The sequence below is a fragment of the Typopeltis vanoorti genome, chromosome 10 (assembly GCF_054136105.1).
Source record: "Typopeltis vanoorti isolate ZY-2024b chromosome 10, IOZ_Tvanoo_1.0, whole genome shotgun sequence".
NCBI lineage: Eukaryota > Metazoa > Arthropoda > Arachnida > Uropygi > Thelyphonidae > Typopeltis > Typopeltis vanoorti.
The window spans coordinates 124180758-124208243 of NC_143558.1; the positions used below are offsets into that span (position 1 = coordinate 124180758).

At 35.7% G+C, this 27486-nt stretch overlaps 1 protein-coding gene across 7 annotated transcripts in view; it reads left to right on the forward strand.

The window, feature by feature from the left end:
• LOC150102764 (E3 ubiquitin-protein ligase Mdm2-like) overlaps window positions 1-27486 on the forward strand; it is a 249783-nt gene that overhangs the window by 106779 nt on the left and 115518 nt on the right. For 6 of the 7 annotated variants that reach the window (XM_090399576.1, XM_090399579.1, XM_090399581.1 and 3 more), the window contains exons 3-5: window positions 1474-1535; window positions 17737-17811; window positions 18030-18163. In XM_090399576.1, coding sequence (XP_090255702.1) covers window positions 1503-1535; window positions 17737-17811; window positions 18030-18163 — 242 coding nt within the window. In that variant the 5' untranslated portion in view covers window positions 1474-1502. The remainder of the gene's footprint in view (window positions 1-1473; window positions 1536-17736; window positions 17812-18029; window positions 18164-27486) is intronic. The other variant, XM_090399582.1, reaches the window with a different exon arrangement.

Sequence of the window (27486 nt, forward strand, 5' to 3'; positions counted from 1 at the left end):
TTTTGTTTATCAAGAAAACATCTAAATAAATAGACAAAATAAAGGGTGTCCCAAAATTCACGCAAGATTTAAATTTAGCGTCATTTGTGCAGTAAAGTTTTACCAGTGAGAAAAAAAAAGACAGCATGACAGCTGACAGTTCAGGGTTATTAAAAATGGAGCGCTACATGAAAGAACAACGCATTTTCATTGTTGAGCAATATTTTAAAAATAATGAAGGTTTGGCAGCTAGTTCGCAATTTTCGTACAAATTATGGTTGGAATAGTGATTTAACTTCATCATCTGTGAAAAGATTAATTTAAAAATTCAAGGAAACTGGATCAATTAGTGATCTTATACACTCTGGCCGTCCTTCAACAAGTCGTTCAACAGAAAACATCGAAGCAGTTCGCGAGAGTGTTGCTGAGAGTCCAGGAACATCAATTCGGTACCGTGGTCTTGAATTGGGCATTTCGAGAAGCTCTCTACAGCATATTCTCAGGAAAGATTTGCATCTTTATGCTTACAAAGTTCAATTGACTCAAGAACTGAAGCCTACTGACCACACACAGTGAAGAGAGTTCGTTGAATGGATTATGGAACAACAACAAGTGGACAAACAATTCGAACAAAATCATCTTCAGCGATGAGGCTCGTTTTCATCTTGATGACTTCGTTAATCGACAAAATTGTCGCATTTGTGGTTCAGAAAATCCACGAGTGATTGTTGAGAAACAAATGCATCCATAATGTGTCATGTTTGGTGCGGATTTTGGGCTAGAGACATCATTGGTCCATTCTTCTTCAAAAATGCGGCTGGTAAGGCAATAACAGTTAATGGTGCTATCGCAACATGATAATCAGTTTTTTCTGCCTTAATTGCAAGATATGAATGTGGACGACATGTGGTTTCAACAAGACGGTGCCACATGACATACAACCTGAGAAATAATTCAATTACTGCATGAGTCATTTCCTGGTCGTGTAATTTCCAGTTTTGGTGATCAGCATTGGCCGCCCAGATCATGTGACTTAACGGCGTTGCACTTTTTTTCTTTGGGGTTTTTTGAAGTCTAAGGTTTATGCCAACAAGCCCACGACCACCTACACCTTGAAGGAGGAAATTGAATGCTGTATCAACAAAATTCAGCCACATTTATGCAAAACGGTCATGGAAAATTTTGACAAAAGAGTGCGTATGTGCCAGCAAAGCCGTGGAGGCCATTTTTACGCGATATGCTATTCCATGCATAACCCTATACTGTATACTTTATGAATCAATAAGAAATTACAATTTTTAATTAAAAACCTGTGTTTTCTATCAAAATTACTTCTTGCGTGAATTTTGGGACACCCTGTATGAATTTTTCTGATAGCAATGACTCTATTTATAGGAAAGATAGTGTCAAAACTTTTTCTGCTCTTTTGCCAAAAAAAAAAAAAAAAAAAAGTTATATAATATCTAAATTTTTCGCAAATAATTTTCTTTCTAGAAAATTTAGGTTGAAATTCAGCTAGGATCATGAACATTTTACCTAATGGAAAATCTCAGTTGGTATGTTAACAGGCTTTATTATTTTTATGTATACAATATTTTATTTAAGTTAAACTTTTTATTCACCCAATTTTTATGATGTCTCAAACACCATAGTTTATCGAACTTCACTAAGCTTGTACTATTTAAGAGAGCAGATTATGGACAATTATGGGGAGAAAAAATAATTAACTGTAAAGTCTGAATGCATGTAAATTACACTTAGTGTTTAGGAAATGCATATGAGGGATTTTTTTTGGTAAAAACAGTAGTAGTGTGGCAGGTGAATGAAAAAAATTAGAGAAATTTGTTACACAAATTTTTAGTTAAATTGAATTGGTAACTATCATTAAAAATAACCATAACATTATCTGTATAAAATGCATTCAATATAAATAGTTGTTCTCATTAAGACTCTTACACTTTTTTTATATGATGTTCGTCAAGTAGCTTTATTTTATCGTCCTACATGTTTCGCCAATTTTTTTCCATCGGCATCTTCAGGGAATACAAACTAGTAAGCTATATGAAGGTAACAGACTAGGTTATAACTGATGGTTCTAATTCATACAAAAAATTAGTATTAAACAAGGCAATGCGTGTGTCTCGGGAACGTGATTTATTCATTATGGCTCATGATGTAATTGTCATGAAAGTTCATTTCTTTGATGTTTAATGATCTGATTAAAGCTTTCCAAATTTCTGGTAAGGTTAGACCTTGATTCTTGTTTAGGTTTTCAGTTTTATGGGCAACTGTAGCTGCTTCCTTGAAGATTCTTGAATGGTAGTTATCTTCTATATAGGACATAAGGGTCGTATCCCACTCAATGTGATGGTTAGTAGAGGCAAAGTGGCAAGAAAGGCCTGAAATGTCTTGTTTGTTGTTTCTGACATATCCTATGTGTTCTTTGTTTCTCGTTTCAAAGCTTCTAGAGGTCTGACCAACATAACTAATACCACATGAGCAAGGTATATTATATACTCCAGAATACTTGTAGAACGGATGAGGGTCTTTCGGTGATCTTTAAAATTTCCGAATAGTGTTGATTAGCTTGAATGCTACTCTGATATTAGAAGGTTAGCTAATTTTTTGGAAATGCTGCTGACAAATGGAATAGTAATAGTACTGATGTATTGGACGTCATCACGTTGTCTATGTGGTATATCAGTCAAGAGAATCTTGTTGTAGAGTCTTTTTGGATAACCATTTAAAGATGGTTCTCTGGATATTATTTAATTCCATTTGTAGGTCATTCTTATCTGTTGTGTATTGTATACTCTTTTCTTGAGCATATGGATAATGCTAAGTTTCTGAGCTATATGATGAGACGAGTTGAAATGGAGGTAATAATGTCCAGTATTTGTAGGTTTTCTATAAACAGATAGGTTGATACTATTATTGGTTTGTTTCTTTATTAAAATGTCAAGGAATGGCAGTTTTCCATTTTTTCAATTTCTGATGTGAATTTGATGGTATGGTGGAAACTATTGATTTGGTTAAGGTAATCCATTAGTTCTTCTTTCGTATGATCCCAAATGAGAAAGATATCATCCACATATCTGTACCAAATTTTCGGTTTTGGAATGATCTGGAATAAGATTTTTTCTTCTAGATCTTCCATGAATAAGTCAGCACAAGGAAGGGAGAGGGGCTACCCATGGCTAATTCGGTTAGTTGTTTGTAGACAGTTTTTTGCCAAATAAAATAATTAGAAGTTAAACAGTGATTAAACAAAGTAGTGATGTTTCTTGGGAACAAGTTGTCTAAGATGTTGATGACTTCAACCACTGGAATGTTTGTAAACATTCTAGTGGTTGTAATGTCTAGGCTTGCTAGTATATCCTCTTCATAGATAGGGATGTTTTTTATTTTATCTGTAAAATGTTGCGAGTTTTTAATATAAGTATCCAAGACGTGAATGTGTTGTTTTAAAGACTCTACAACAAGATTCTCTTGACTGATATACCACATAGACAACGTGATGACGTCCAATACATCAGTACTATTACTATTCCATTTGTCAGCAGCATTTCCAAAAAATTAGCTAACCTTCTAAAACCACATAATATCAGAGTAACATTCAAGCCAATCAACACTATTCGGAAATTTTAAAGATCACCGAAAGACCCTCATCCGTTCTACAAGTATTCTGGAGTATATAATATACCTTGCTCATGTGGTATTAGTTATGTTGGTCAGACCTCTAGAAGCTTTGAAACGAGAAACAAAGAACACATAGGATATGTCAGAAACAACAAACAAGACATTTCAGGCCTTTCTTGCCACTTTGCCTCTACTAACCATCACATTGAGTGGGATACGACCCTTATGTCCTATATAGAAGATAACTACCATTCAAGAATCTTCAAGGAAGCAGCTACAGTTGCCCGTAAAACTGAAAACCTAAACAAGAATCAAGGTCTAACCTTACCAGAAATTTGGAAAGCTTTAATCAGATCATTAAACATCAAAGAAATGAACTTTCATGACAATTACATCATGAGCCATAATGAATAAATCACGTTCCCGAGACACACGCATTGCCTCGTTTAATACTAATTTTTTGTATGAATTAGAACCATCAGTTATAACCTAGTCTGTTACCTTCATATAGCTTACTAGTTTGTATTCCCTGAAGATGCTGATGGAAAAAAATTGGCAAAACATGTCGGACGATAAAATAAAGCTACTTGATGAACATTATATAAAAAAAGTGTAATAGTCTTAGAAATAATAGTCAAGAAAAAATTCCCCACAGTTGTTCTCATTGTTTCAGAAGTGAAACAATGAGAGATGAGTTAATGATCAACCTAATTGCTCTCTTCAGCATGTCAAAGAAATTTTAGATAACTGAGGCATCACTTTATTTTAATATGGTATCGTTGGACATATTTGTGTAGCACTGATGTTTATTTTGAATTGAAGTAACACTAGAATGAAAGAGGAAAATCCTAGTTTTGCTGATGATGCGGTATTACACAAGGTGTGTTTATCAAATAAATAAATATTAAATATTATAAGTCATGCCAAGTTTGGCAGAGAGTTTCCTTATGCCATGACATATAGTATGTTATCAGAGGAGAAACCAGCAGTCTAATTATAAAGATCAGAAAAAAAAATTTTTTTTAGCATACGGATCCACAAATTGGGTCAACACATGCAGATCAGAATACTTTTTTTTTTTCTTCCCATCTGCACATACAGTTTATAATCATCTCTGAAAATTTGATGCAGTTTACATTAAATTTCAGTAGTGAATGCTCAGTGCCATGATTTGCAACTTTCCTACCGTTGTGACCCACTTTTCACTATTAGTATACTGCATAACCTAGGATAATCATAATAATAAAATTCTGTTTAATTACTGCTTACTACTTAACTAGTGGAAGCCTGAGATTGTTTTTTTGCAGCTAGTTGCTCAATCCAGTAAACAAGGAAAGTGCATGTTGAAGATTCTCTTTAACATTCTACAAACTTGAGAATGGTATTTCACATTTGTTAATTATAGGAAATGGCACAAGAATTTTTAACATTGCAACTAGATGCAGTTTTGAACGTGCCCGACCTGACCCAACATTTTCCCAGAGAGAGAGAGAACAAAGACGTTATCTTTGAAAACAACTAAAATAAAAACACCAAAATGGAGAAAACAATTGGATCATAGACTCTACAAACAAGTTAAAATTAGTGCAGAAATCAAGTGATGCCACCATGGAGACCAGTACCAGGCACTGCATAGGAAATGTGCAAAATCCCTGCAGTCAAATATATGCCCCACAGAATCTTGCATATCCACTTCACTAACATCTGTTATCTCAACTCCACCTTTGGTAGAAACTCAGATCTCACTCAGTATTATTTATCTCAACCTTTCAAATTGCACACTCTTTCGACCCAAGGGCATCTGTGTGCATACATCTGCTCTGACATACCTTGCCAGAGAGCACCTAACCTAGATCACCAACTTTTACCTTCTTTGGTTGAAAGTATCTTTTTCTCACTCAGTTAAATTCATTTGCTGTCTCTATCACTCCTAATGCCACCAATCACTCTAAACTCTTTAATTTCCTCTCCTTAAAAATTGATTTTCTCCAGTCCCACTTTCCTAACAATGAAATCATTCTCCTAGGAGATTTTAATGTCCACAACACCAACTGCCTTTCCTCCTCCAGTTGTACAGATCTTGCAGGCAGAGATGCTGAAACAATTGCCATCACTAACAAATTTACACAAATTGCTCACATGCCAATCAGAATAAATACCAGATAACCCAAACTGCTCCCCAAAACCCTAGATCTCTTCCTCATGACCCTTCCAAATACAGAGTGAATGTAGTGGATCTTCTAGGTAATTCCGACCACAGTCTAGTGCTTATCTTCTTCCACATGCAATAATGCTTACATAGACACTCCCACACAAGAGTAGCTTGGCATTATAACAGTGCAAAGTGGGACAGCCTCTTTGATTTCTGTGCCTCATTTCCATGGTTGGACTATTGCTTCTGGCTTTCTAACCCAACATATCACCAAAGTAATTCTCACTCGCATGGAAAAATAACTACTGTCCCCTTAACTAAACCCTGGGTCTTCAAAAGCCAAGGTAGTACAAATGAAAAATCAAGCATACCATAACTGGCTCACATCAAGAACTCCATCTCTCTTTAGTGCTTATACTGAAGCCCAAAATAGATATCAAAGCTTCCAAAATGAGTTTGAAAGAGCAAAAAAGCAGCCTGTTCAAACAGTAGCTAAGCCTTTTTGGTCTCTTGCCAAAGCAATTGGTCATAACTTTTACTCAACACTATTCCCACCCCTATCATACCCATGTCTCTATTGCATCATCACCCACAGAAAAAGCCAATCTCCTGATTTCACACTTTGCTTCCAATGCATGCTGACAATGGTAATAGCCCCCCCCCCCAACCATTCCAAATGCTCAATATATAATGCCCCCTATATCTTTTTGCCAAAAAAAAGAGAGATCAGAAAAATATTGTCCAAATTAGGCACAAAAAAGTCTCCTGGCCCTGATGGGCATTCCTCCAATTGTCCTGAAGTGCACCAGAATTGATTCCTATCCTATATCACCTGTATGTATATGTATATATATATATATATATATATATATATATATATCCTCTCTTACTCCACTGGTGTCCATCCCACAGCCTGGAAATTGACATATTCACCATCTAACTACTGTCCTATCTCAATAGGACTGTAGTTAGATGGTGTCCAAAGTAATGGAAAAAAGCATAAATTCTGAACTCCTACACTATCTTGAAGGCACCCATCTAATAAATGACCACCAGTGTGGATTCCATTGCTGCTGATCAACAGAAGATCTACTCACACATATATCACCTATCTCTGGATAAATGCCATGGAAGTCTGGCACGAAGGCTTACTAAGCAAACCTTGGTCTATCCCAGGACTTCTGCAGTTGGATTACCAGCTTTCTGTCTGGATGCACACTATGTGTGATGGTAGATGGTTTGTTATCCTCCCACCATTCTACTAATGGTTGGTGAGATAACAAAACCTTGTTATCTCACCAACCCTCTTTGTTCTGTATATCGATGACCTACTTCAGTTGACCCCCAACCCAATACACAGTTTTGCAGATGGCGGAATATTGCGCTCATCCCTTTCATTTGATAAACCTTACTGTACACAACTCACCTCAACCTACGGAATATCAATACCCTCAATAGACCGCTACCCTCAATTTGGATCTCCAAGCAATCTTCCAGTGGGCGTCAGATAACGTTATCAATTTCAATGCTAGTAAAACCCAGTTCTGTCTTTTTTCTCACAAAAAAAGACCCATTTTCCCCCCATATTATTTTTGACAACACTCAAATTTCCAGACAAAATCATTTCTCCTCTTGGAATTACCCTGACATCAAGTCTTTCCTTGTATAAACACATCACAACTCTTACATCCCCAGCTTCTAAAAAACTAGGATTTCTCTTTTGCTCAAGACATTACTTCATCAGATTAGTCCTCTGAACAGCTGTTAACCTTATACAAATCGCAAATCCACCCAACTATTGATTACTGCTCTCTCACATTTGGAGTGGGGACCCTAAGAGGTCACTCAAAATGCTTGACTCAATGCAGAGGAGTGAAATTAGATTACCCATCTCTTACTGACTCACTCCTTCCACTTTCACACAGAACATTTGGTTTCTGCAATATGTGTATTCTATAATATTTCCATGGCAAATGTTCATCTGAAATAGCATCAATAATTCCTCCAATTAGTACTAAGCCCATTGGAACACATGCAGCTGCTGCTCAACATCCCTTCACAGTGCACCATGAAACCCACAGAACAAGTTTCTTTTCCTCCTCCTTCATCCCTATAATGCTGTATTGTGGAACATTCTTCATCCTGATGTTTTTCCCAAGGAATACAATATTCAGGCTTTAAAATCAAATGTAAGCAAGTTTCTCCTTTCCCAACCCACTACCCATGTATGGTAATAATGTACTATAGGGTACTAATGTACTATAGATTGATCAATGGATGCAAAAAAAAAAAAAAAAGTTCAAAAGCTTTTGAAATCAGAACCTGTGTTTTCTATAAGGAAGAAAACTGATTTGATCGGCATGTCATTCACCATTTCAACAAACTCCTCTTGAGCACCTTCTTGGACCTTAGCAACTTTCAAAAAGCTTCAAATATAAAAGAAATCTTTACCAAAGGTCAGAGTTCTTTAGAAACATCTGAGAAATACCTTAAATTCTCCTTTTAGAATTGGCCAGAATCAGAAACATATTTTCTTTTGTCCACTTTGTGAATAATCATTTTGAATGATCTAATTTTCTTGTAGGAATCAATGATAGATTTGATGCCTTGATGAATGAAATGCCCAATTCATTCATCAAGCTGTTTAAACAAAGTGGCTAAATAAGCAATTTTATTCAAACTGTTGTCTTGGGAAAGATAGTTATATGAAGCAGCAGAGTTGTTTATTGAGCATTTATTTCATAGCAGAGCTTGAAAATCATTGAGTTCAGAGCACTAGACTTAATAAAATTTATTGCTTGAATTAAGAGACATATGCTTTTGAAGTTTTATGGTAATGTTTTCATTGCCAAGACTTGTTCATAAATTATACAATGTGTATTAATACATTTACAGCAATCCTTTTAATTAAATTATGAAATCCAGATCTGCAGCCCCCAACTGGCAGGAGCACTGCCTGTACAAACTACACACAATTTTTTTCTATTCGATGCTCTGCTGGTCAAAAAAGGCTGACACAAGATTAAATATATCTCTTGCAGTGCAGTCTTAGTAGTTTTCAGAGGTTTGCAAAACAGGAACTCAGTTTTTATATTATCATTATGAACATACCTGCCGTAAACAATAAGCTGAGGCAGACCAACAACATACCAGATTAACAGGTTGAGAACCACTGGTCTAGTAGGAATGAATATATACGTGATGTCCATAAAATCACCCATTATTAAGAATGCTGTTTATAGTGTGACTTTTTTTTCTTCACTTCTTGTATTAGAAACTATAACACATTTTAGGAATGTTAGTCAAGTGAGTAATATTTATTATCCGACTAGTTTCACCAAATTTTGCTGTCGGCATCTTCAGGGATACAATTGGTAAGTGATATGAAGGTAACAGACTAGGTTTTAACTGACAGTTCTAATTCATACAAAATTAGTACTGTGCGTGAGACAATATGCATATCATGGGAACATAATTTATTTGTTAAGAGACATAATGTAATTGGCGTGAAAGTTCATTTCTTTGGTGTTTAGTGATCTAATTAAAGTTTTCCAAATCTCCGGTAGGATTAGGCCTTGATTCTTATTTAGGTTTCCTGTTGAACGGGCGGCTATAACAGCTTCCTTGAAGGTTCTGGAATGGTAGTTCTCTTTTATATAGGGCATAGGACTCTTATCCCACTCAATAAGATGGTTGATAGTGGCAAAGTGGGAAGAAAGGCCTGAAATGTCTTGTCTGTTGTTTCTAAAGCTTATGTGCTCCTTCTATCTCGTTTTGAAGCTTCTAGAGGTTTGACCAATGTAATTAACACCACAGGAACAAGGTATATTGTATACTCTAGAGTACTTGTAGAATGGATGAGGGTCTTTCGATGATCTTAAAAATTTCCGAATAGTATTGACTGGCTTGAATGTTACTCTAATATTGTGTGGTTTTGTTTACAAACATTCCAGTTGTGGAAGTCATCAACATATTAGACGTTCCCAAAAAACATCACTACGTTGTTCAATCTTTGTTTAACTTTGAACTATTTCGTTTAGCAAAAAACCGTCTACAAACTTACTGTTTTAGTGGTAGCCCTCTCTCCTTCTTGTGCTGACTTATTCATGGAAGACCTAGAAGATAAAATCTTATCTCAAATTACCCCAAAACCTAAAACTTGGTACAGATTTGTAGGCGACATCTTTATCATTTGGAATCATTAGAAAGAAGAACTAATGGATTATCTCAACAAAATTAATGGTTTCCATCATACCATCAGATTCACATTAGAAATTGGAAAAGATGAAATCTTCCATTCCTAGACATCCTAATAAAGAAACAAACCAATAACAGTATCAACCTGTCTGTGTATAGAAAATTTATGAATACTGGATGTTACCTCCATTTCAACTCGTCACATTAATATCCCAGAAACTTAGCATTATCCATATGCTTAAGATAAGAGCTATACAATACACCACAGACCAAGATGACTTACAAGAAGAATTAACTGCAATATCCAGAGAGCTATCCTTAAATGGTTGTCCTAAAAGACTCATCAACAAGATTCTCTTTTCGGATATACCACAAAGACAACGTGATGACACCCAATACATCAGTACTATAACTATTCCATTTGTCAGCACTATTTCCAAAAAATTGGCTATCCTTCTAAAACCACACAATATTAGAGTAACATTCAAGCCAGTCAATACTATTTGGAAATTTTTAAGATCACCGAGACCCTCATCCATTCTACAAGTACTCTGGAGTATACAATATACCTTGTTCCTGTGGTGTTAGTTATATTGGTCAAACTTCTAGAAGCTTCGAAACGAGAGAGAGAGAAGGAGCACATAAGCTCTGTTAGAAACAACAGACAAGATATTTCACCTTTCTTCCCACTTCGCCACTACCAACCATCTTATTGAGTGGGATAAGAGTCATATGCCTAGAAGAGAACTACCATTCCAGAACCTTCATGGAAGCTGTTATAGTCACCTGTTCAACAGGAAACCTAAATAAGAATCAAGGCCTAATCCTACTGGAGATTTGGAAAACTTTAATTAGATCACTAAACACCAAAGAAATGAATTTTGCCACTTTCATGCCAATTACATTATGTCTCTTAACAAATAAATCACGTTCCCATGACACGCATGTTGTCTCATGCACAGTACTAATTTTGTATGAATTAGAACTGACAGTTAAAACCTAGTCTGTTACCTTCATATCGCTTACCAATTGTATCCCTGAAGATGCCGACAGTAAAATTTGGTGAAACTAGTCGGATAATAAATATTACTCACTTGACTAACATTCCTAAAATGTGTTATAGTTTCTAATGCTATTTATGTTGTGAACATCCCATATTATATAATTAGCAAAAAGAATAAAATTAAAAATAAATGAATAATCATTTATTTATAAGAAAAGCTAAGATAATATGTTTGAAATGTGTCTCGACAGTCTCTCTCAAACAAGTTCGTAAACGTATTTTAAGATTAAGATACCAAGAAATCTATATTTTCATTTACAAGCATGATTTCTAATTGGGATGCATTTAAAAAGTTACTGGGATTAATCTTTTGTGGGTGAGAAGTCAGAAAATAAAATAAATGATTATATCCAGAGTTTCTGTATTCAGAGTGGTCCTGCCATAATATTGTGAACGTGTGTGTGTGTGTGTGTGTTTGTTTGTAAAGATAGAGCTATTAACAGCTTTATTTACATAAGTACAGAAATTAGTTTAATAAAATTAAAATAGTTAAAAAAAAACACTAATGAAAATATTCAGAAGTAACCAGATATTGTGTGCAAGCAGTGACTATTATCTAGATGTTGGCTTGGTATACTAAAGAACAAAACAATACACCATTAGGAAATTGACCACTTTAAAGAAGTGTGAATGCTATGTGATTAAAATAATAAAAATATATATATATGTACAGTTTTGTTTTCCAAATTTTGGGTATAGATAGTTGTCATTATGCTGAGTTTTGAAATAATAAGGTGTATTAAGACTTCGGAATTTAATAAATGTTTATATTTAGAAGGATCTGTGTAGCAGCTTTGTATCTGAGAAAAATGAACCTGTGACTATTGTCCAGTCAGTGCTGCACAAGACCAAATTTATGTAAATTATTGCCAAGAAATTATATTGTTTCATCCTTTATCCAAGTGTAATCAAGCAGTTTGCGGCACATGAAGTATTTTCACGATTGGACTACTTGTATATAGAGGCTGATATGACTACATCAACTGACTTAGTATGGTTAATTTTTAATTAACTATTATATTAAGAGCTACAAGTACTGCTGCTATATTCTTCTTACAGTAAAATATAATTTTAACATAATTTTTATCAATATAATGATTTCTTTATATCTTTTATTTAAAAGATGGCCTAGTTGGTCAAGTGGTTAGCGTATCCACTCTCCAGCCAAAAGGCTGCCGGTTCGAATCCTGTCGTGGGCATGGATGTTTGTGATTGTCTGTGGAAATACTAGTGGTGGTGGTGATAGGCTGTAGATGGCGTTGTGTAGTTGCAGTTAGTTGTAGTTGGTGCCCTCTCTCATTGAGTCTTTAGACACCCCTGGAGATGTCACGTAATACTACTAATAATAATTAATTTTCTATTACCTAAACTAACAGTAATATTTTCAGCAAACAAAATCACGTTAAGATATTTAAATATTTTAACAGTATCCCATAATGCAAAGCACACTTCCTTTCAGAAGTGCATAATGCCATGTATTAAGGTGTGAAGATACTTCATGCACAAACTTTGTCTGCTTACACTTGGATAAAGGATGAAGCAAGAATATAATTTCAAAAGTATAATTTACTTTCAACAAGTGAAAAATCTTTCTACAACTATCTCTGATCTAGACTATTTCAATGAAAACTTTATTGAAATAGTCTGAATCAGAATTTACTCGTATACTCTGGATCAGAGATAGTTGTAAAAAGATTTTTCACCTTTTTTGTTACTTTATGACTTCTGCTTACATTCAGCTTTGGTATTTTACTGGGTCTGCTCCCTCTGATAAGACCTCAGTAAAGGTTGAAACCAGTCTGGGTAGTGGTCCTTGCATGGCATTATGCACTTCCAAATGGTATGCTTTTCATTATGAGATACTAAGGCAATTGTTGTGAAGTCTTTATATAAACGTAGCCTAGTTATAAAGATACTTCATGTGCAAACTTTGTTTCGTTACACTTGGATAAAAATTGAAACAAGAATATAATTTCTTAGCAAGTATAATTCACTTTCTAACTAAGTGGCAAAATTTTCTACACCAAATTTATGAACTCTGGCCAAAGTAAGCCAGATGACATGATCAGGAATGTTTGCAAACTCCAGCTAGTAATACTTGGCTGATAGGTATGAATTGTAATGTTAAATTAAATTTTTTAGAATGTGAGGAACATGTTCTATAATATCTTTTTAACTTAAGGAATTGTTGCTCTTCTTACATTAGAGTAGAGAGAATGTGCATGACCATTGGTAAGTTCATTTGAATGTTTATTCGTTCTTCCATACTTTTGATGCTGCTCTTGTGGTCAGCATTAAGGGAGAGCCACTACCCACAGTGGTTTTGACCTTTACTGCAATCTCATCAGTGGGAGCAGACAAGGAAAATACCAGAACTTTTGATTTCAAATTAAATCTTATATTAAGGAATAAAAATTTGCTAGCTAATTTCTATTCCTGATTTGATTTAGTGTATTTCTGCTTTAGACGATATGAATTCTGTGTTATACTGAGTTCATGCTATTGTAGACTTAATTAAAGAAGGAAACCAGGCATTCAGCTTAAACTTGTGATATATTTTAACAATTCCTTCTTGTTGTTTTCTTCATTGTGTTTGTCTTCACTGCCCTATCTCTGACCTCCCTTCCCTAAAACTGAGTCCCCCCCCCCTCTTATGCAAACATATCGAGGTAGCAGGTTTCCCACTTGCCTCTAAGAACCTCAAACCTTTGGCTGTCCAGAAAGAACACATGCTGTTAACAAACAATACATTTTCTTCATAGCCTTAGTCCTTTCAGCCATGTGTTTGCATATGGCTGAAAGGACTAAGGTTCCTGAAAAATGAATTAACCAGTGCACACATGGAATTAATAAACCTACATGTGTGTTTTCAGTCTCATCTTCCTGTAATACTTTTTTTCTGTTTACTCAGATATTGTTCGCTATTTGAATCATAACTGTGAAGTAATAACCAATATAACAAACTGCAATTATATATTTGATTTAATCCTGTATCCCAGTATAAGCAACCAAGTGATTAATAAATCCTCGACACCACAAGGTATAAGAGGGAAAAGGAAGATGAGATGAGAAGGGTAAGCAAACAAAGTTTGCACCTGAAGTATTTTCAGGACTGGGGCACCTCGTGGTAAAAAGTTCTGATCGCTTGCTTGCCTTAGTGTCTCCCATAATGCAAAGCACATCTCCTTGCAGACATGTATAATGCTATGCATTAAGGGAAGGGCCACTACCCAGATCAGTTTCGACCTTTGTCAAGCTCTCATCAGTGGGAGCCAGACGAGAGGTGGTGATACTAAGGTGGAAGTAATGCAGAAGTCATATCACCATATACCAGTTGCCAAAAAGTGTCAACACTTTATTATTAGAATTCTCTGGATAGAGATAACAACTGGTATATGGTGATATGACTTCTGCATGTTTGTAGTTAACTCTTAGGGAGAAAGGTTCCATGGGTAGAATATGTGCCTTCCATATGCTTGGGATTTTTAGATCATCAATATTGTTCAGATTGGAGTGGTTGATAAGAATCTCACTGGCTTCCTTAAATTTGTGTTCATACAATGTTTGGGTGTGATGTAAACATCAAAGTAAGTTTACATAAAATGTAAACAACTAGTGCTTTTCCAGTCAATTCTATGTAAAGTGTTCAGGGCATGATCAGAAAGGCCAGCTTCACCATTTTGACTAAAAGAAAGGATTCTGATAATTCATGGAGATTCGACCCACAAGCGATGCAATCAATACGGTAAGTTGAAGATTCATGTTTCTGGTTAGATCAATCGACTGGCATTTTTAAAATGATGTAGGGACAGCAATATCATTCTGAATTGCATCAAACTAAAGAGAAAATTTACCTCAACCAAGGCGCAATGATCATACCATCGCATAGAAAAAGCGTTACTCAGAGAACAGATCCAGGCGACGAGAAAAACTTAGCCTTTACTCAAAACCAGATACAAATTGTAAAATCTGAACTTTCAAGTTACTTGAATGCAGATATTTGGAATATCCTCAAAAAGATTATGGACAACATGCGAACCATATCCTTCAAACTAAGAAAGAAAATCTCATATCCAAATTTCATAGACTAAAAGATCGACAAAACCAACGGACATATTCAAATTTCTTCACAGTGAACGTTAACAACCAACCAGAAGTAAGAAACAACAGGAGCCACCAATTGCCTGCAGGCAACCTATCCAACCCATGCTTTAAACAAAGATGAACTCTCGCTAGTCAGCAAAGGTCTAAATTTTGCCATAGCACCCAGATCAATGAACAAACTGGATTTTATTTGTAATATTGAAAGTGGCTTAAGATTCATCCCAAATAACATAGCAAATAAAATACGTTTAGAAACTGCCAACATTTTAAATATAAATCATAAGAAAACAATAACAAGCAACCTAACGAAACACGAATTAACAGCGGTGAAATTATTAAAATCATATTCGAACATTGTAATAACTAGAGCCGAGGTAGGAAGTGCCACTGGTATTCCGAACCACATATTTAGAAAAAATGAATCTGCTAGTCTTGGACAATAGTACATACCAAATTGTTAACTATGATCCAACCAATAGAATAAAAAAGAAAACAGAGAAACTACTTAAATCAATTACTACATGGCCCGAAGATACAGTCAAAAAATTACTTCCATACTACGCTCGTTCCCCGAGAATTTAAAGTCTACCAAAGATACATGAACCAAACACACCACTCCGGCTGATAGGCGAATTTATAGACAACCTGAATTATCACCTAGCCAAGAAATTAGTGGCAATATTCAATGAGTTGGTAGGTCATTCCCCCTCCTATATCGGAAACACACAACATCTCATAAACATAATCAAAGACATTACATTAGAAAAAGGTGATTTATTAGTCAGTTTTGACATCCCTGCCCTCTTTACAATGTCCCAATTAATGACACAATCCTTTCACACAACAAATTCCCTCCAGATATCATGCCGCTCTTTGCACATGTATTACGTTCTGGTTATTTTGAATGACAAAACGCTTTCTACCTACAAAAAGAAGGCACAGCCATGGGCTCGCCATTATCCCCCCCCCCCATTGCTAACTTTTGTATGGAACATTTTGAGCAACATGCTCTAGATTCCTCTCCTTTAAAACCCAACATGTCTACTTCAACATATCTAAGTCTGGCTTAGATATGTTGAAGATGTTTTCGTGAGCTGGAGCCAACCACTAGACACTTTCCTTAGCCATCTAAACAAACAACACAAACACATACAGTTCAAAATTGAAAAACAGAACACATTTCCATTTCTAGATACAGTTGTCACACATCTTCCTCTCTACCGGTAAGTAAGCGAAGGAAAGACTGCCTTCTGGCAGTTTTTCCTTCACTGTTTACTGGAAACCGACACATACTGGCCAATATATACACATAAACTCCTACCACCATCCAACACAAAAACTAGGTGTCATTAATACTCTAAAAAACAGGGCTTTGAAGATCTGCTCCAATGAACAAGCACTGAAAGATGAATTTAAAGTTATCAGCAATACTTTTCTAAAAAAACGGTTACAGCCTAAACACTATTAACAAAATTCTCTACAAGACCTCAATAAAAAAAACAAAGCTAAACCAGACTACAATAAAACTGTAACCATTCCTTACAGTAAAGGGACATCAGATAAAATAAACAGAATACTACGGAAATGCAACCTCAAAGCCACCTTTAAATCTCCTGCAAAATTAAAAAGCTTACTCAACTTATCCAAAGACCCGCTCCTTCTGCTGGCCCACTCTGGAGTATACCGGATTTATTGCACCTGTAATCTACCATATATAGGGGAAACTGAATGCACAATTCCTATCAGACAAAAGGAACATAAACAAAACATTAAATATAATAACTATGGTGAAGCTGGCCTTTCTGATCGTGCCCTGAACACTTTACAAGAATTGACTGGAAACGCGCCAGTTGTTTACATCACACCAAAACATGGTATGAAAGCAAATTTAAGGAAGCCTATGAGATTCTTATCAACCACCCCAATCTGAACAATAATGTTCTAAAAATCCCAAACATGGAAGGCACATATTCTACCCACGGAATCTTTCTCCCTAAGAGTAACTACAAACAGGACTATGGATAATCCAGAATCCTAAATCTAATATAACAAATGTAATGTTAAAAATAAGACATCATTGTTACTGAAAGAAGACTAGCTATATATATAAAAAAGAATGCTTTTCTCATGTTATGTTAAATAGAATTTAGCTTTGATGTAGTTTCTAAATAATTAATTTGTAACTTTATCTGTATTTTTTTTTTTTTTTTTCACTAGAGGCAATGCCAGTAAAATAGCCGGTGATCAAATCATTGTTTCTTTAGCTTACTGTGTGATATGTAACTCAGCTTGTCTTTGTATATTTGTATATACTCCAGATGATGACCTTAATATGAAGGTTGAAACGTCGGGAAATTAAAATAGTTATAACACAGTTGTAAAGTCTATAATTTCTAAAATGAATAGTTAATAAGTGAACTTTAATTGAAACTTAAAAATCTTTTAGTTTCAGCTAAAATTAATTGAAAATTAATAGAAAATTCTTATTCTGATATTCCACATAACAGATTTAATTATATGAATATTCTGGTATAGTAAAGAAATACTTTAAATAGTGTTATTTTTATATTAATTGTTACATTAATTTTATTTTTATTTACAGTTTGTACTGAATCCATCATTTTACAACTTGTTGAAGACAGTTGGAGCAGATGGGAAGCTATTTTCAATGAATCAGGTGAGAGTGACCAATTAAAATGTGTGAATCACGTTGTTTAACTTTTAGTACTATTTAATTCTAAAGAAAGAAAATACCATAACAAGATATGGTAATAATAAGATATGGTAGTTTTGATTTTCACACATCTTTTATTATGAAGTGTAAATTTCATATTCTAATTTTCAGTAAGATTTATTATTTTTTTGTATATTGCTAAATCCAATTTTATAATTTAGGTACTTGATTTCCTAAAAGAATATATTTCTTCCCACAAATTGTTCGATCCCCTTTCCCCTCGACATATATATTGTCACAATGATGAACTGGGTAATGTTTTGGGAGTACAGCAGTTCATTGTAAGTGATGTAATGTAAGTATTTTATTTTTGTTGTTGTTTAATCTTTTGTCTCTTTAAGTTAAAAAGTTTGAAGTAATATTATATGGAAAGGATTTTAAAAATATCAACGGAGTTATTCTTATGCTTAGATAAAAATATTCTACGAAATTAAATATAGTGAAGGATAGAATAAGTAAAAAATGGATTGCTATTCAGATGACCAGTTTGGATTCTAGAATGTGAACAAAACAACAATGGAAAAAGCTTTTTTAAGTAATGAAGGATACTGTAATTCACTATTAGCTTTAATAACAATAACAGACCAAAGAACAGAAGTAAATAAATTTGCATCTCTTGCCTTTATAGATATTTGGAAAAGCTTTTTCAACTAATGAAGGAAATTGGAATTCACTGGGGGGGGGGATTTATTAAGAAATTATATACGTAGGCTGTTCAATAAGTTATAAGACTATTTATACAGAAAACAGATTACCTTTAATTGTCATCATTTACATGGTCTTTTTCGAAGTTACTACCGTGAGACGTGATGCACTTGTCCCAACGTTGCGTCCACTTCTTAAACACATGTGAAAGTGCATTTTTTGAGAGTTCTTTCAAAACCGCTTCCGCACTTTTTACACAGGCGTTGTTGCTTTCGAAATGGCGGCCTCTTAGTGGTTTCTTGTGCTGAGGAAACAGCCAGAAATTGCACGGTGCAAGATCAGGACTGTATGGAGGGTGTGGTAGGATATCTATGTTGTTCTTTTGCGAAACGTCTACTACACAACCAGCAATATGTGGCCTTGCATTATCGTGGTGCAATAAGAAGCCATTCTTCAACAATGGACGCTTCCTTTTGGCGTGCTGTACCATTGTCCGTAAAACATCCGCATAGTATGAACCGTTTACAGTATTCCCGGGTTCTACAGCGTGTTGGTAAACAATGCCTTTGTAGTCAAAAAAAAAAAGCCAGAAATCGCACGGTGTAAGATCAGGACTGTATGGAGGGTGTGGTAGGATATCTATGTTGTTCTTTTGCGAAACGTCTACTACACAACCAGCAATATGTGGCCTTGCATTATCGTGGTGCAATAAGAAGCCATTCTTCAACAATGGACGCTTCCTTTTGGCGTGTTGTACCATTGTCCGTAAAACATCCGCATAGTATGAACCGTTTACAGTATTCCCGGGTTCTACAGCGTGTTGGTAAACAATGCCTTTGTAGTCAAAAAAACATTACGGTCATTACTTTACCAGCCGATTTTACAGTTTTTGCTTTCTTGGGGGTAGGCGAAGACGGATGCTTCCATTCACTGCTTTATTGTATTGTAGGGTCATAGTGATACAACCAAGCTTCATCTGCTGTAATGATGCATTTTAAGAAGTTGTCGCCTTCTTGTTCCAGTCTTTCTTTCCATTCTGTGCACACATCCACTCGATGCTGCATTTGCTTTGGTGTCAAGAGTTTCGGAATCCATCGGGCGCAAACACGTTTCAGTCCCAAATGTTCAGCCATGATTGAGTGAACACTTCCCACAGAAATATTCAGGACAACATGCAGATGGCATACTGTAATTCTGCGCTCCTCCTTGATGATAATCGCTGCTGTGTTAATCATTGTCTCTGTGATGGACGTTGAAGGTCTTCCCTCACATTCAAGACTTCCACATTTTGCTTTCCTTCCTTAAAAGTTTTATGCCAGCAAAAAACACTTGCCCTCGATATTGCTTCATCGTGGAAAGCTTCGCGTATCATGTTAAAAGTGTCCGATGCCAAGTTTTGCAAACGCGCACAAAATTTAATCGCATAACGCTGTTCCAAGAACGCTTCCATTTCGACGACTGGTCGCAGCTTGTAGGCACGCTGAAATAAGCTTGCGTTTAGTCACGTGACACTCTGGCACATCTGCCCATATATGCCATCTATCAACCTCTTTTGTTAATACAGACAGCAACATTTCTTTATTCCACAGAAATTAATATTGTGATGAGTGGTTTCGCGACATTGAAATTAGTCTTATCACTTATTGAACAGCCCTCGTACAAACTAGAAAATAACCTAACCTAACCTAACCTAAATGAAATGCTATGAAAGATGCATTATAACTTTTTTTTCATCTGGAAACTTGGTCATTCTGTAAACAGAAGAAAATAGACTGTACAACCCACACTATTTCAGACAAATAATATGCTGTATTAGTGTTAGAGATTGATGGCAGCACTTTTATGCCTCTTTTCATTAGGTCCCATTTATAATTAGTGATAGGCTTGGGCCAGCTATCTTTGATATGCTTCTGGAGATTGAACTGCTCCCCCCCCCCCTCAAGCTCCAGAAGTCAGATAGTGTTAAAACAGCCTTGCCTATTTCCTGTAGGAATAAAAGGTGTTAGCAGATTTTTTTTTTTTAAATATAGAGAATCCAATGAAAGTAGTAAAAGAAGGAATGAAGGGAGTAACTGTAGCTAGAGGCAGATAATTATGATAATTTGCTGCTGATATAGCTGTATTAGCTGAGGATGAACAGGATTAAAAATTAATATTATTTAGGATGAAATGTTTTGTTTGATTAGGGACTTAACATAAATGTTGCAAAAGCTAAAATAATGATGGCAAGTTGAAAATAACAAAAAGATAGATAAAATAGTGATTAGAGGTAAGAATATTAAACAAGTAAAATCGTTCATATATGTAGGAGGGAATTGTTCAGGAAGATGTAAGTTGGAAATGCAAAAAATTGCTGTCTAAATAAGAATTCAAGAAAAAAGAACATTATCACAAGCAAGATAAGTAAAGATGTATGTAAAAGATTTAAAACTATTTGTTTGGCATATATTCCTATGTGGTTATTGAGACTTGGACTATTGCAGCAGAAGACTTAAAAAGAAGCATTCAAAATATACAGTTATTGGGGAATGTTTGTTACTAAGCATGAATTGACGAGAAAGAGAACTCTGAAACTGGTTAATATAAATGGAACTTTAAATATACAGATCGGTATGTAGCTTGTGCAGTAAGCCCTCGGTTATTGGTGTTCAATTTAGATGGATTAAAATGAAATTTGATAAAATGAAAATGAAGTGAGGAGAAGAAGGATTTGTTGAATTAGCATCTGAACTGTAAATGCTGGCAGCTGCTATTATTGTTTGTTAAATAGAAGGAGGAATGTGCAGTGCACTGCATAGAAGGCAGGATAGCAGTTTCATTTTTTTTAATCTATTTCATAAGAGTTGCAGCCACTTGTTACAGCTCTTCTAATAAAATAGATAAAATATTGCAATACCCTCTTTGTTCTTTTTGCAACCAACACCTTGAGGATGTAATTGCAAGATGATCTAAGGATCAAGGATCCTCTTTCCCAAGTTCTTTATACCTGTACTTCAGTTTACTTTGGATAGACTGGTAGATCTTGTTAGATCTGAAACGGACAACCTCACTCTAAATGAGGTCACCTTTCCAGAGTCTAACAGAAAATATACATTAAATAAGCATACTTATCATTTTGGCACAATTTAACTATGTCTTAAAAGAAACAACATTTTGCAAATTAAAATAAGAACTCTTTACATTGAAGTTATTGTATCTATATATTAAATGTAACTGTAAGTCAACAAAAAGAGCAAATGTAAGAGTAATTATCAGCGATTTTTCTACATGTGAAAGAATGCCAATAATTTGGTATGATGGGGCAAAGGTCGCCCTAATGCTACAAGAGCAGCATAAGTGCCTGTGGGTGCTACCTCTAAGAAAACATCAAGACGCATTAATTCCCGGAATTGGAAAGCCCCGTATGAGGATCGGTGAGGTCATTTAGTCGGGGATGAATCGGAAGGGCGAAAGGAGAGATCAAACTCGGAAAGGTGGTGCTCTTGGGAAGCGTATAAAACCTGCAACACAGAATTGAAACCCCCCCCGTTTTATTTGTTCCTGTATTCTCACCGTGTGCTTCGAGTGGCCATCGTGATTCAGTTCTTATCTTTAAGAGCTGATCTCCAAGAATCCCAGTATGGCACCGCAACAGAACACAGCAAATCTTGAACGCAGGCTGTCGGTATGAAATAGCATCGACGTAAATCTTTAGTAAGGAAACAGAGGACCCGATACAGGGAGAGCACGTGATTCCCATGTGGCAACAGAAGCAAGGCAGCCAGAACTTCGTAAAAAGGAAGAATGGAGATAATCCTGAAAGAACCTGAGATAGTGTAGATAAGTACTTTTACATATTCTAGCCCTTTGGAGAACTTGACTAACAGAAACGGAAGAAAGTGTAACCAATTTGATAAGGATAAAATTGAAGAATTATTTTATGTGTGAATGACTCTATACCATTAGACTGAATTCTGAGAACTATTAATTTACTGGAGATTCTTTTACTTGAGGGAGATTAATAATGTGCCAAATACCTAGCTGGCTCCCATCAAGCTGTAAACTAAATATTTGATAAGTTAAAGGAATAGTATTGTAGAGATTAAGAAATCCATGTGTATCTAAGAGTGAGAGAAACGTAAGAGTTTTAATTTAGCACTAATGTCAGTTTTTATCTTTGTATTGTAATTAATTATGAATTCATTAAATTTGTATGTTACCATTCATGCTTGTTTTTCTGACCATGTTGACTGACCTTGACCCTTCATAAAAATACGAACCTGTGATTATATATGTGCGTGAGGATATCCTAAATAAGAAAGGAAAAGGGGCACGACTGCATACAAACTAGAAAACCTACGGCTTCTGATTTCAAGTGATTTATATTAGTAGCATCTGATACTCTATAACCATCCTTAGGCTGAGTTTGACTCTTTCCTTAAAGCCCAGGCTGGTGCAGGAAATAAATTTGTCTGAGTGAATGTGGATGACTTATAGAGAACAGGTATTTCTGGGGGCCCAAAATTTAGAAATTGTCAGATGAGTAGAAAAACTGCATACTTAAGTTAGACGATTTAGAGATATATGAGGGTTAAACATAACAGCTAGAGACCAACATACATAATTAACTAAAGGAGAGAGTATAGACCAAAAACCAAATAGTATTATACAAATGAGAAATAAAAACAAAACATAACAAATGGCGCAGTCGGCAGGATATGTTTGATCCAATAAAAAGGGAATAAATTAATCAAACGCAGTGTAGCGCCTTCAGTCACAAGAGAAGAAAAGAAAGAATTTTAATTTTGGAAGGGAAAGTTTGAAAATTTGAAAAACTTTGTAAGTTTTTCAAAAAAAGGATAAGTATGTCGTTACCAACCAGCATAGAGCTTAGTGATCTGGAGTTTTTCAGGAGTATCAACCCCCAGCAAATTTTCCCTCAGTTTTCCTGTGAGGAGACCGAAGACGTGAGGGCTTTCTTTGACTTCATCGAAGAACTCAGAAGGATTGGGTGATGGAGTGACTTCCAGTTACTTATACTGCTTTGCAGTAAGTTAACTGGAAGAGCAAAGAGTTTTTTTCTACTCCTTGTCCCTCCTGAAGGAGACAATGGATTACCAGAGATTCACATCCATCCTTATCTCTCAATTTGCCAAGCCCAAGAGCATAGGACCGAATTTCTGTAAACTCCAGAAGATCGTTCAGAAGGAAAAGAAAGGTGTCCCAGACTACTATAACAGGTTGCTCAGTTTTGCGAACTCATTGAGTGTACCTGAGGATGAAAAATGCCATTTAGAGTTGGCTGTTTTTCAGCATTTTCTAGTTGGTCTGAGACAGGAGCTGAGGTAGGCAGCATATGCAAAGGGAATAGCAGATCTAAAGGAGTGTTATGACGCCGTGATTGAGGAGGAGCATATACTTGGGGATATATATCCATCTGCAACTGCAAACCAAGTGAATGCTATAAGGAGCAGTGGAGAAGAGAGTAAATGCCAGAATCTAGCTAAGAAGGAGAATTGTCAGAAGATGCAAGGGAGTACAGAAAGAAATAAAATCCAAGCAGTTTGCATCGTCGCTAATGATACCTGCAAACCAGGCAAAATCTGCTTCCTAATTGAAAAGGAGGTAGAGAGATTACAGCAGCCTTTTATGCAACGGCTCGATCAAGTAGTCTGCATGTTGACGATAGATCACTCCAACGAACAGAAACCTCTGGAGTCACAAGAGAACAAAATCACTGACCTAATACATAAGGAAGTTCAGAGGTTACAAAAACCGTTATTAGATAGAATGGAGAAGGTAATGGAAAAACTTAATGAAATGTCAGCTAAATGTGGTTCGGACTCATCTTTGTCTTCAGACGGAGAGGGTAGAGGAGGCTATCGTCGAGAGATTCCTCGGTGTTATAATTGTAACAGACTAGGGCATTTGGCCCGAGATTGCTTTATAACATCGCACTCCTCGAGACACAGATACCAGCCCAATGCCACGACCCATATTTGTGCCATACCAGTTGATAGTGAGGCAAGACAAGATGAGGACCGATTCAAAGGAACAACAACAGAAGTGAGGGTTGGCAGGAGGAATCTCAGAGCACTCCTCGATACAGGTTCTCAGGTTTCCCTGATTTCTGAAAATTATCTTAGGAAACTGGGGGCTGGTGTGAGTAAGAGAGCTATGAGGATAAAGAACCCAGTCAAGCTATTGGGCATATCTGCTTCCACAACTTATACCATAAGATACATAAGACTGAGATTAGAAATACTGGGGTTCGGTCTACATGTTTTTCACAACTTCCTGATCCTTCCCGGGAACTCTTTGTCTCGTGAGGGATTGATATTAGGAGAAGATTTCCTAAGGCAGCATGGGTTCGCGTGTGACTACCCCAGAGAGAGCATTCAATTCAGATGAAATGAAAAGAACGCTGTAGGAAATCAGAAACCAAAGGAAAGAAAGGAGAGGCATGTGGCTGATACCCAGCCAGAATCAGACATCAGAGAAGGGAAAGAGAAAACTGAAATAGAGATAAGTCAAAAGGGGGAAACGAAAGAAATTAGTTTAATCAAAAATGAATGCTCTAATCTGAATGAACGAGTTGAGAATCATAACCAATCATGCTCATCAAGCCTCAATTGAAGATCCAAACGCTGATAATAAAATAGCACTAAGGAGGGAGAAAAATTTTCTCGGGGACAAAATGAGGTCACCTTTCCAGAGTCTAACAGAAAATATATGTTACCGCTAAAGTGCAGAAATCAGTTATTCTGCAGATTATCTAGGTATTGTGCAGATTAACTATGGTGATCCGTTAATGTGTGGAAAATTGTTTCATTTCTCAAATTACCTAGGTAATCTGCACATTACCTACTAGGCACTCGTTAAAGTGAAAATATGATCTTTGCTGGAACAACAGCAACGTTTCTGTACGCTTCAATTAACGTAATGTTATTTATTTATTTTTCGATATCTAAAGAATCAAGTTAATACAATCAAACAATCAACAAATTAGTTGACAGAATCAATCATCAATCAATTAATATAATACAAGGAATCAAATGATTTAAAATATTATTACAATTAAGAAAAAAAACATATGATAAAATTATGTTCACTTATTAAAAAACCAAACTAAAAGTGGAGGGAGAGGGGGGAAGGAGTAGGGAAAGGAAATGAGAGAAACAAACTTTTGAACTTTAATGATACGGAAGCCGTTAATGTGCACATTACCTAGGTAAAATGCAGAAAACTCTTGATTCCGCACGTTAACGGAGCAAATCAGTTAATCTGCAGATTAGCTAGGTAATGTGCACGTTAACGGTTTTCGCACTTTAGCGGTAACATATACATTAAATAAGCATACTTATCATTTTGGCACAATTTAATTATGTCTTAAAAGAAATAACAGCTTGCATATTATAATAACTGTTTACATTGAAGTTAATGTATCTATATATTAAATGTAACTGTAAGTCAACAAAAAGTGCAAATGTAAGCGTAATTATCAGTGTTTTTCTACATGTGAAAGAATGCCCATAATTCGGTAAGATTGGGCAAAGGTCACCCTAATGTTATAAGAGCAGTGTAAGCGCCTGTGGGTGCTACCTCTAAGAAAACATCAAGACGCATTCATTCCCAAAATTGGAAAGCCCTGTATGAGGATCGGTGAGGTCACCAAGTCGGGGATGAATCAGAAGAGCAAAAGGAGAGATCAAACTCAGAAAGGTGGTGGTCTTGAGAAGCGTATAAAACCTGCAACACAGAATTGAAACCCCTGTTTTATTTGTTCCTGTATTCTCACCCGTGCTTTGAGTGGTCATCGTGATTCAGTTCTTATCTTTAAGAGCTGACCTCCAAGAATCCCAGTATGGCTCCGCAACAGAACACAGCAAATCTTGAACGCAGGCTGTCGGTATGAAATAGCATCAACATAAATCTTTAGTAAAGAAACAGAGGACTCGATACAGGGAGAGCACATGATTCCCACGTGGCAACAGAAGCAAGGCAGCCAGAACTTCGTAAAAAGGAAGAACGGAGAGAATCCTGAAAGAACCCGAGATAGTGTAGATAAGTACTTTTACATATTCTAATCTTTTAGAGAACTTGACTAACAGAAACAGAAGAAAGTGCAACCTGAATTTGATAAGGATAAACTTGAAGAATTATTTTATGTGTGAATGACTCTATACCATTAGACTGAATTCTGAGAACTATTAATTTACTGGAGATTCCTTTACTTGAGGGAGATTAATAATGTGCCAAATACCTAGCTGGCTCCCATCAAGCTGTAAACTAAATATTTGATAAGCTAAAGGAATAGTATTGTAGAGATTAAGAAATCCACGGGTATCTAAGAATGAGAAAGTGAGAGAAACGTAAGAGTTTTAATTTAGCATTAATGTCAGTTTTTATCTTTGTATTGTAATTAATTATGAATTCATTAAATTTGTATGTTACCATTCATGCTTGTTTTTCTGACCATGTTGACTGACCTTGACCCTTCATAAAAATATGAACCTGTGATTATATATGTGTGCAAGGATATCCTAAATAAGAAAGGAAAAGGGGCATGACTGCATACAAACTAAAAAACCTACGGCTTCTGATTTTTTTCAAGCGATTTATATTAGTAGCATCTGATACTCTATAACCATCCTTAGGCTGAGTTTGACTCTTTCCTTAAAGCCCAGGCTGGTGCAGGAAATAAATTTGTCTGAGTGAATGTGGATTACTTATAGAGATCAGTGAACAGGTATTTCTGGGGGCCCAAAATTTAGAAATTGTTAGGTAAGCAGAAAAATCGCATACTTAAGTTAGACAGATGATTTAGGGATATATGAGGGTTAAAGATAACAGATAGAGACCAACATACATAACTAAGTAAAGGAGAGAGTAGAGACCAAAAACCAAATAGTATTATACAAATGAGAAATAAAAACAAAACATATCAATCTGTTAACACCTGCTTTGAAGAATGCAAAAATTACATCTGTATGA